Source organism: Hylobates moloch, unplaced genomic scaffold, assembly GCF_009828535.3.
Source record: "Hylobates moloch isolate HMO894 unplaced genomic scaffold, HMol_V3 SCAFFOLD_16, whole genome shotgun sequence".
Taxonomy (NCBI): domain Eukaryota; kingdom Metazoa; phylum Chordata; class Mammalia; order Primates; family Hylobatidae; genus Hylobates; species Hylobates moloch.
In genome coordinates, this window is record NW_026652291.1 from 34,986,244 (window position 1) to 34,997,418 (window position 11,175).

Genomic DNA, 11,175 nt, shown 5'->3' on the forward strand with positions numbered 1-11,175 from the left:
GGACTTTAAGAGAGTTACATAGTATTCAAAGTATGTAGTTGCATAGTATTCAGAGTTACAGAGTATTCAAAGAAGTAAATCAGTCATATCTAGTGACGTTATCTAGAAAGGCCTTGTCAATGAAGTGGCACCTAACTAAATTGCTTTTTTAATTTTAATGCTACGTAAGTATATACAAATGAATAGTAATATTAATATATAAATACCTTGTTTTTATTCAACTCTAACTTTTTTTTTTTTTTTGAGACAGAGTCTTGCTCTGTTGCCCAGGCTGGAGTACAGTGGCACAATCTTGGCTCACTGCAACCTCTGCCTCCCGTGTTCAAGTGATTCTTCTGCCTCAGCCTCCTGAGTAGCTGGGACTACAGGTGTGTGCCACCACACCTGCCTTATTTTTGTATTTTTAGTAGAGACGGGGTTTCACCATATTGGTCAGGCTGGTCTCGAACTCCTGACCTCATGATTCACCCGCTTTGGCCTCCCAAAGTGTTGGGCTTACAAGTGTGAGCCACCATGCCCGGCCTCAACTCTAACCCTTTTTAAATGTGTAACATTAAATACAAACTAAAAGGCAAAACCAATAAAAATTTAATTTACAACATATATGTGATAGGCAGTAATATGTTGCTAAAATAAAATCCTTGCTTGCCATGTAAATTCATATAGGTTAGTGTTTTAAAGTGAAGGCTTTTGGGCCAGAATGCCTGAGTTTGAATCCTTGGCTTTGCTGCTTTCATTCTGTTTGCTCATAGATAAATTGATAGCCTCTCTACACTTCAGTTTTATCACTTATAAAATAGGGGTTCCTAACTTACAGAACTATTGTGAAGACTAAATGAGTTAATACATGTAAGATGAACAGACAGCTCCAGACATGTTTATGTTCAATAATTCTCTGCAATTATTACTGACTACTATGGCAAAGGTTATTTTAAGCCCAGTGTTTCTACCATTTAATATAGTGACCCAATTATCTCATTTGCATTTATATTACTATGAAACCTTGGCTCTGATATTGAGCTGTGACATTATTTGGCATTCATTGACATGACTGTATCATTAACTTATTTCTGCCTCTAAAGAAAATACTTACTTCTTTATAATGAGAAATACAGCTATCACGTGAGCTAGATTACTTAAGTGAGCATTCTCATGACAGTCAGCAATCTCACACCTATTCTGTCTCCCAGGAGTTAACTAGCAAATTGAGTCATTGAGAATTCATTGTGATAGTTATAGAAATCCTGAAGTTCTTTCCCTACAGCATATCTACCAAGAAAACCAAGGCATTAACATGAAATTAAAGTCCCTCAACTAGAAAACTGTATTCATTTCTACACTGTAGGTAGCAGGTCTGATCCTTTTTAAAGATCAATCTTGGAAGACAAATAGAATTTTTTAAAAGGGAAGGGCATTTAGGTGGTAGATAACAGTTTGAGCACAGGTATAAAGGTAAAAAATGTATTTTATGTCCCAGTCAGTGAGTTATGTGACTTAGCTAGAGTATAGGATATAGGAAAGGAAACAGAGATTAACCTGAGAAGATAGGTTAGAGCCATTTCCTGGAAGACTTTCCATGTCAGCATAAGAAACGAGGTATGTACTCTTTCCTTGCTCCCCAATTTTGTTTTTGTTTTTTGAATAGTAAAGTGGTACTAACAGAATTGTACTTTAGGAAGATTAATCTGGAGACCTAGTGTTTGAATCGGTTCCAACCTAGAGAAAAGTAAATCAGAGAGAAGTGATCACAGTAGTTCAACCAAGAGTATTTTAAACCAAGAGTCTTATCAATTGATTGAAGTTTCTTTTGCCAACGTTAAGGACACGCCTGGGAGACAGGTATGTACCTTTCTCCAAAGATGATTTTGAGGGCTTTAATATTTAAAGGGGAAAAGTAGGCTGAAGAGCAAAGGGGGAAGGTATGGTAATCCACGTTGCCAGAGGAAAGGAGCAGGCAAGGGAAGAGTCAATTATGTATTTTCTTTTGCTTAGTAAGTTGGGACTTTACATAAGATAAGGTGAACGTAGAGTAATTACCTGTGGAGATATTTAACCTGTTATCTGTAGCTGTCTGCTTAGGAACAAAAGGAAAAGCAGTTTATTGCATGACTCAGCTTGCAGCTTAATTTTTTCTTTTGACATAGTGGATTGGGGTCCCAAGGTTTTATTTTATTTTTAGTGTCAACAGCCTAAAATAGGCAATAGAAAAGAAAATACTATATGAGAGATGTCATGGTGTTGGACTGTGGAGTTTGGCAATCTATTGTATATGAAGGTTGACAGCAGAGAGAGAGTTTAAAACTATTATCAAAAATTTAGCCTGGGCTGGATACAATGTCTCACACCTATAATCCCAGCACTTTGGGAGGCTGAGGCAGGAGAATCACTTGATCTCAGGAGTTCAAGTCTCCAGTCAGCCATGATCACACCACTGTGACAGCCTGAGTGACAGAGCAAGACTCTGTCTCAAAAAAAAAAGTTTGAAGGAATGATAGTGGCAATAAGAAGCAAGGTATGTATTCTGATTTTTGTGGGAAGTAATAAAGAGGTTTTGAATATGTCGAATTAGGGTCTAGCAGAATATACCGGTATAGACATCCAGCAAGAAACTGGCAAATCCAGAAGTACAAGTAGGGATACAAATTTGGGAGTTATCTTACACATTATGGTTGAAATTGTTAAAGCTCACAGTGGGAAAGAAAGAAAGAAGATAGAGGATTGACACTGAACAACCTTGACTCACCTTAAGGAGAAAGAAAGGGAAGAGGAAATCCAGAAAGGAATAATTTAAGAACTAAGAATGCTAAGTGTTCATATGCCAAGATAGGAGAAAATTACAAAAGGGAGGAGGTGGTCTGAAGACAAAGAGGGCTATAGGATTTGGTGACTGAAGTCATTGGTGACCTTTAGAAAAACATGTTCTTCCCTTCTACCTCATACATTGTGAGATTACAGGGGAATAGAGAATGAATGCTGAAGAAATAGAGGTAGTGCATGCAAACAGTTCTTAGAACAAATTTTGCAGTCAAAGAAAGAGGAAAGAAGATGGGAAGAGAGTGATAATGGGTTCCAAGAAGTAGTTGTATTGTTTTCTTTATAGAGGTGTATAATTTTAGTTGAGAGAAGGAGCAGAGAAAGATAATAAGTAATCAAGAGGACAGAGTGTCTGTGTGAGTTTTGTAAGGAGGCTAGAAGAAGTATGATCAAGATCATCAGTGGATGATTTCACCTTGAAAAGGAAATAGATCTAATTCAGAGTCTAGGGGAAAGGAGTAGTGAGAAGATGTAAAGAAACTTTGAGGGAGAAGGAAAGAAAATGTAGAAAGCATTTATCAGAAATCCTCAGTGTTCTCACAAAAGATAAGGGAATCATCTAGGGAGAGAGGTAGAATTGGGGTTGGAGATGGTGGTGGAAAAAGGACTGGAACAGCTATCACTGTGTGTTTATTAAGGAGTTCAGTAAATGAGTAGAAGGTGTTTTAAGGATGAGCTGGAGTCAGCTAGCATGGGTCTATGGTGGAGAATGAGAATATACCTTTCTCCCAGAATATACCTTTCTCCCAGAATATTCAACTCAATGATGGCAAGAAAAGTATTGCAGAATATGGCCCAGGACTGGAAAGATGGCAGAAGATCATGGGGACAAAGGATTCTAATGATTTACCAAGTGCTTTGTTGAAATTACAGCAGGAACTCCTAGATGGGCAAGGATGCAAGTAAAGTCTAAAAAGGTTACAAGGAGGAAATTCAGTAGATGAATAGAAAGTGTGAAAAGAGTGGAAATTATTGTCAGGTTTTTAAGAGTTTGAGATATTAGAGCTGAAGCATGTCTAATATTGAAGTCTAAGTTTATGTCAATTGGTGACTGAAGTGGAATGGAGTTGGAAACTATTGGTTTACAAAGATAGACTGTCTATAGGGCAGAAGTGTTGGTAGATTCATTCACCAAGTGTATTGGCAAGAGAGAGAGTAGAGGGAAGATTATGAATGCCTTGGAGAGGGAAGATTGTGACAAGGAAAATGAGAGAGTTGAATAAGGGAGTGACTTGAACATTAGCGGAGCAGAGGATAGTTGGTGAGTCAAGATGGAAGAATAACAGTGCAGAAGGAACAGTGAAATGCAAGGACACTTTGATCTTTCTTTCATTATTTACAAATCCTAGCCCTAGCTCCAACACAAATCTCACTGAGCTTCAAGTTTCTTCATCTGTGGAAACGAGATAAAAATAATGTCTACCTCATAGGGTTATCGTGAGAATTAAATGAGATAATGTGTGTAAAGTACAGAACCTATCAAAATAAATATATCAGATGTTCTTATCGCTGCTACTGTTAATGATGACATTGACATGTATAAAAGATATGTAATCTTGCACTAAGTGTGCTGTGCCGTGCCACTGAATACAGCATAGGATAGATAATTACTTGTGGCCGATGTCACTCCTAACTGCAAAAAGTATTAATACAAGTATTCCTTCATATCTCTCACCTCTAAGTGGTAGGAGTGACCTACATTGAAATTTTTTTAAGGATTTATATCATTCACAGGAATATGGTATTTACTAAATTTTGATTAAAAAATGACTACTAATTTGGATATAATGGATAGGAATATCCATGGAATCACAGGAAGTTGTTCATTATGAAAAGCCCAATAGAATGGGCTAGTATAGATTTATACCACATCAAAATAAATTGGTGGAGAGTTTCATAGAGTTATATTTCTACAGTTGTAGCTGGCAATGCCAGGGCTTAGGAATATAAAGGATAGGGTGGTAACCTGGAAGACCATGCTATCTGTAAGGAAGCAGGTTAACGCTCATGGAAGAAATACTAATACAGTAACAGATTCCCAAGTGTCAAAACGAGACAGGCATAGAAGCTAAGAGGAAGGAGAGACCATTTTTTATTTTACCTAGGTTCTCTTCAGATGGCCTGTGGAACTTCAGTTCTAGGAAAACATAGTTTTGAAAATGAAAAAAGTTCTAAGTTCTGAGCTCTAAGTAACTTTGCCCATACTCCATTCTTGCAATTTGCTCTGAAGGAGTTTGTTATTTAAAGTTTGGCCATTTGAAAATAAATTGTTGACTTACAATAGCCTTCTTCCTTTCTTACTACTCTTCTTTGGTGTTTTGACAGGTAAATGGCCAAGACCTAAAGAACCTGCTGCACCAGGATGCTGTAGACCTCTTTCGTAATGCAGGCTATGCTGTGTCTCTGAGAGTGCAGCACAGGGTAGGTATCACTTCGAGCCAGAAACCTGGCACCAGGCTTTTGCACTGTACTTCTGAATAAACCCAATGTGTGTAATCTTCAGTGTTGCTTTTTGTTTGTTTTACCCTCACTCCCCTAAAGAGTTTCTCAGGCAAAGGGAGGGGTCCATTGGTACTTCTGCTTAGCATTGAAGGACATTCAGGCCAGGCACGGTGGCTCACACCTGTAATTCCAACACTTTGGGAGGCCAAGGTGGGTGGATCACTTCAGGCCAGGAGTTCAAGACCAGCCTGGCCAACATAGCAAAACCTCATCTCTACTAAAAATACAAAAAAATCAGGCACGGTGGTGCACACCTGTAGTCTCAGCTACTTGGGATGCTAAGGTGGGAGGATTGCTTGAGCCCAGGAGGTGGAGGTTGCAGTGAGCCAAGATCATACCACTATACTCCAGCCTGGGCAAGAGAGTGAGACCCTGTCTCAAAAAAAAAAAGAAAAGAAAAAAAAGAGAAATTCACAATAGTATGGCTTATAACCGAGGTCCTTGCTTCAAGGTAATATGCCTTAAAGATAAAGCTTGACAACCAAATTAAAACAGATGATTAAAGAAAAGCCAGGTGTGGTGGCTGACATCTGTACTCTCAGCACTTTGGGAGGCCAAGGTGGTATGATTGCTTGAGCCCGGGAGTTCAAGACCAGCCTGGGCAACATAGAGAGACCTCATCTCTTAAAAAAATAGTAATAATAAAAATAAATAAAAAATTTTAAGAGTGACATGGACCAGTGGAAAATAAATTAATTAATTAATTAAAAAGATGGTAAAAAAACATAGCCAATTTTACTTTTTGGTAGGGAAGGAACCATATGTCTACCCTTGAAAACTTATTTATAAAACCATTTGATAAAACACTACAAAGATGGTGGGTTTTCTGGTACCCACTATATGCTTTTCCCTGTCACTGCCGTGAACCCTTCGTTTATCAACTTGGTGATCCTCTTAACCAAATCTTTAGTGTTCATAGGAGAACTCCAGCAAAAAGGAAATGGAATTCAGAATTCAGTCAAGGCAGCACCTATCGCTGCATCTGTTTCTTATTTCCTAGTGTTTTATAATTTGGATAATGATGTAAAGGGAAGCCTGGGTAGATATAATTCCTCCTATAGCATTGAGAATTTCTGAGTGTATTCACAAAACAGGTTCCATGCACCTTTAAATTAAATCAATTTGCTGCTTCTTAAGTCGGTGCACTCTTTTCCTCACTCAGTGGCTAAGGATTTAGAAGCTTAAGAACATTTAGAGGAGTTCCTAAAAAAGTAGAGAAGGCAGAACGTGAAAGATACCTGAGAAAACAACCAGTTGCAAGCAGAATCTGGGTGTAATGGATTAGAAAACAGGTTAATAAGAGATAATATTGGTCATCAGTTGCTTCTGCCTTGGCTCTTCACTTTCTAAAGCATGGGAGCATTTGTGCAGTAGATAAAAACAAGTAAATATAGGGATACACTTCAATATGATTACAGTTTTTTTGGAAGGTATGTGAGAAGTTATTTCCAGTGTTCACTTTTAAGGAAACATCCATAAATAATTCCTAATAAAAAAGACCCTTATGTTCAGGGAATTGGCCTAGCCCTAAAAACCATGGCTTCCTATTGAGCATGTCCTCTCAGGACAGCTCATCAGCAAATGAATGAAAAATGTAGAGGTGGAATAGAGGTGGAATATCAACTAAAAGTTGATATTAAGAGCTACCCTGAAAACCATCACTAAAATGAAGACCATCCAGCCTCAAAAGGAAACACTTAGCCAATAGAAAATTATAACCACTGCGATATAATTTCTTTTTTGCTTTTTTACGTCTGTTTCATATAGATTCACCTTCATCTCTCTCTAGTATTAGAAATGAGCAGATGAAGGGCAAAACCCCATCTTTGGAGGGAGTTGGGTGCCTTCTGAGATTTTTGAAAGCATGTTTCAAGTAATGGCATTGGACGTATGTTGGTATTGCACCTATGTTGACATTGCCCACATCTGCTCTTACTACATTTTGATGACTGATTATCTAAGTAAACATTTCCAGAAAGATCCCCCTTCTTCCTCACCAAGTAATATTCAAGTTCCCTGTAAGATCATAGGTTTTATCTCATGTCATTTTCCTGATACGATACACAAATAGCAAGGTAGAGGCAGTACAGAAACAGAAATTACCTGACTTGCCCTCAGGGGTGCCTTTAGGTCAGCAAGGTTAAATGCCTCCCCACCAGACCTATTTTCCTTTCCAAAGATCCTGTGACACTGATGCATCAGCTCAGGACAAAGAGAGGACTCCTTCTGCTAGGTGTTGCTGGGGGTTACAGTTTTGGGTGGTCTAGAGTCTGCAAACCCAGGTGATGTATCAACCTGGGCGTTTCAGTTGCAAACACACATTAGTCACTAGAGTTAACATTTTTCTTTCCCTTCCAGTTACAGGTGCAGAATGGACCTATAGGACATCGAGGTGAAGGGGACCCAAGTGGTATTCCCATATTTATGGTGCTGGTGCCAGTGTTTGCCCTCACCATGGTAGCAGCCTGGGCTTTCATGAGATACCGGCAACAACTTTGAAAAACTTGCTCTCTTTCAATACTCCCAATGAAGATACATTTCACTCACCCTCCACCCCTGCTATTCTGCCATGTCTTTCCCTCTCTCTGCGTAGCCAGATTTGAAGTGACTGATACCCACCCCAAACCTTGCTGTTCACAATCTCCAATTCTTCATATTCTAATGGGAAAGTAAAGGTGTTGTTTGAAGGAAAACTGAAGAAAAGACTTGCTTAGAACAAATGAGGAGTTATATATTTTACTAGGACTTTCGATAGAAATTCAGCTACAATCCAAAGAGAGAAAGATTGAGTCTTCCTGTCACTATAGGCGATACCTTTTTTCTTAGCTGGCATGCCATAAAGGCCAGCTATGTGGTATTAGAGGAAGAAAGGATTTTCCTTTTTAATGATCTTCCTTGGGAAGTTATTGTGGCCTTTATTTAATTTCTAACTACATACCTGGGTGCCTATATCAGACAAAGGAGAGTGAGACGAGCATTTTTACTTTTTAAAAAAAGCAAATACATATATACACATACATATGCAAATATTATAGTATAATAGTGATACCTATGGAGAATTAAAGGTGAGAAAGCTACTTTGTGGTGTCTAGGTTTCTGATAAAAGGGATGATCTTAACTGAAGAATTTAAAGAGATACTTACAGAGCAAATGTAGTAAGAACAAGGGAGTGAGCCTTATAAGAGGACGTTCAGTCTCATTTATTAAAATAATAACTGAGACTGGGAGAGGTGGCTCATGCCTGTAAATCCCAGCACTTTGGTAGCCTGAAGTGGGAGATTGCTTGAGTCCAGGCGTTCGAGACCAGCCTGGGCAACATAGCAAAACCTCATCTGTATTTAAAAAAAAAATAGAAAAAAATGTAATAACTGAAGCAACTAATTAAAAATCTTAGGAGAACAGTATTTATTCTTATGACAACCAACTACGGTGAGTTATTATAAGGTAAATTGCCATAATCCAGCGCTGCTCACATCTAAAAAACTTTGAGGTGTAAAGGTAAATCGTACCAATCTCTGGGCTGCCCTAGTAACTTTTTTGATACCTCAGAGTCTTATTGAAGAACCAGGTGGAGTGACTGTAGTAAGGGCTATAGTGCTGGAGCCAAGCACCCCAGCAATAAAACTCTAAAAGGACAAAAGCTAAGGCAGTGCCTCCAAGGTGGCACCTGAACCCTCTCAGGCTTTTTGGTTTCTAGTAACAGACAAACCTGAGGGAAGGAACTGCCTCCCTGGCAGGATGGGCATCAAATCAACTCTGCTTCAGATTTAGTTAAAATGAGGCTGGGCACAGCGGCTCACACCTGTCATCTCAGCACTTTGGGAGGCCGAGGCAGGCAGATCACAAGGTCAGGAGTTCAAGACCAGCCTGGCCAACATGGTGAAACCCCATGTCTACTGAAAATACAAAAATTACCTGGACATGGAGTGTTCCTGTAATTCCAGCTACCCAGGAGGCTGAGGCAGGAGAACTGCTTGAACCAGGACCCGGGAGGTGGAGGTTGCAGTGAGGCAAGATCACGCCACTGCACTCCAGCCTGAGCTATAGAGCAAGACTCCATCTCAAAAAAAACAAACAAACAAACAAAAAAAACATGGATTGCTAGTATTTTTGAAAGGCTTTATACACTACATATGGCTTTTAATTAATAAATCTTTTTGCAGCAAGAGGGAGGAAAAGAGTTTTGTTTGCTTTAGGAGGTAGGAAAATATGGTAGGTGTTTCATGTGGCCTAGGAGGAGGATATGAATGAATGGATACTACGGAATGCCAGTGATCTCAATAAGGTGGGAACCATCCTGTTCATGTTCTTTTAAGGCTGGTTTTAAGCACTATGGGTAGCTGAATCTTCTGGCTTTAAGAAAATCATTTGCATTAGCCAAATATGTTGGCCATACTGTAGGCCTTATATAATTTTGGCAGCAAGATTATCAGGACTCAGGCAATCAATTGTATTTCATTTCTAGCTTGGACAGTCTAGTAATTAAACGTTGATTGGACATCAGCTTTGTCAAGACACTTTTACAAAGAAGTACAGTGCATATCCTCCATCCCTTAGGGCTTTTGGGTTCCAACTGCGAAGACAACACTCTTATTGGCCACATAGGTAGGACAGTGTAAGTAGGGGTCATGTTTATATTACAGACAGCAAAAGAGAAAAGTTACTGAGAACTGGGGCATTTGAGAAAGTTACATGGAGGAAAGGGACAAGTTAAAGACCCTTAAGGACCTCACAGCCTAGTTAAGAGAATTCATAAACAGGTGAGAAGTTAAAAGTATATCAGCAGGCTAAGTATTGAAAACAATATTAAAGGGGTACCATGCAAAACATGATGCAGCAACAAGATATGCAGATAATCATTACGTTTTCTTTTAGAAATTCAGGGAAAAAAAGATGTCACATAATGGCATCAGGCTAGATTGGAAAGGGAAGGCTTTTGAAAATAAGAGTTCCAGTAAGACCTTGCCTCTGGGTCACTATTGGTATAGGCAGAAACTTGCTTTAAACAGTCCTGACATAAAGTGCCTTTTGACATCAACTATTCAATACCTTTGAGACTCACTTAGACAACTGGACTCATTGTAGGTTCCACAGAAAAACACGGACAGTATTCCAGTTGTCACTCCAACCAGCCACACTAGGAGGGCACAGCCTCTGGTACCCTTCCTGTTTCTGAAGGCATGTACAGCGGCTTCTACAGCAAGCCTGCTTACCTCCCAGGATTCACCTCATGGTTTGGACACTGATTCCTGAGAGAACCTTGAGACACACAAAGTGAAAATAATGTCAAGCAGGAATGAAAGCTCTAGTTTTTTGCTCGTTGGTATATGTAAATTTGTTTAAAAAGTATCCATCCTGTCGTTGGTAGAAGTTTTGTTTTGGTTGATAATAGGGATTCTGATGTACTCTTATAACTTAGGTTTTCTCAGAAATTAAATAGTATTTAAGATCAATGTAATACAGTTTTAAGCAGGTACACTAATTATATTATTGATTCTATAGAAAACTAAAATTATAGATGAGGTATCAGAATCCATTATAGGTTGTAATAAAAATTCATGTTCTTCATAGATGGAGTCTAATATTTCTTCTATAGTTTGCATCTAATGTTCCTACTACATAAATTATTACGTTCAAAGTTTTGAAAATTGAACGAAGGTATTTTTAAGTACTTAAAACATTTCTCTATATTTATCATTCTGTATTACATGTATAATTATAAGATAGTTTGCTTCAACTATCTGTACTTTGTTTTCCTGTGAAGTTTCAACTTATGTGTTATTGATTTAACTTAATTGTTCCATCTAGCCATGTATAATGGAAAAAGGAAGTTAATATTTGTTATTGTGTTCTATGCCA

The 11,175-nt window shown here is 38.5% G+C and overlaps 1 protein-coding gene across 6 annotated transcripts in view; it reads left to right on the forward strand.

Annotated features, from left to right (window-relative positions):
• SYNJ2BP (synaptojanin 2 binding protein) overlaps positions 1 to 8,393 on the forward strand; it is a 46,427-nt gene extending 38,034 nt beyond the window's left edge. For 4 of the 6 annotated variants that reach the window (XM_058429678.1, XM_058429677.1, XM_058429679.1 and 1 more), the window contains 2 exons: positions 5,140 to 5,235; positions 7,675 to 8,393. In XM_058429678.1, coding sequence (XP_058285661.1) covers positions 5,140 to 5,235; positions 7,675 to 7,815 — 237 coding nt within the window. In that variant the 3' untranslated portion in view covers positions 7,816 to 8,393. Of the gene's footprint in view, positions 1 to 250; positions 4,945 to 5,139; positions 5,236 to 7,674 lie in introns of those variants that run through there. The other 2 variants (XM_058429680.1, XM_058429681.1) reach the window with 1 other exon arrangement.
• Positions 8,394 to 11,175: the final 2,782 nt, after the last annotated feature.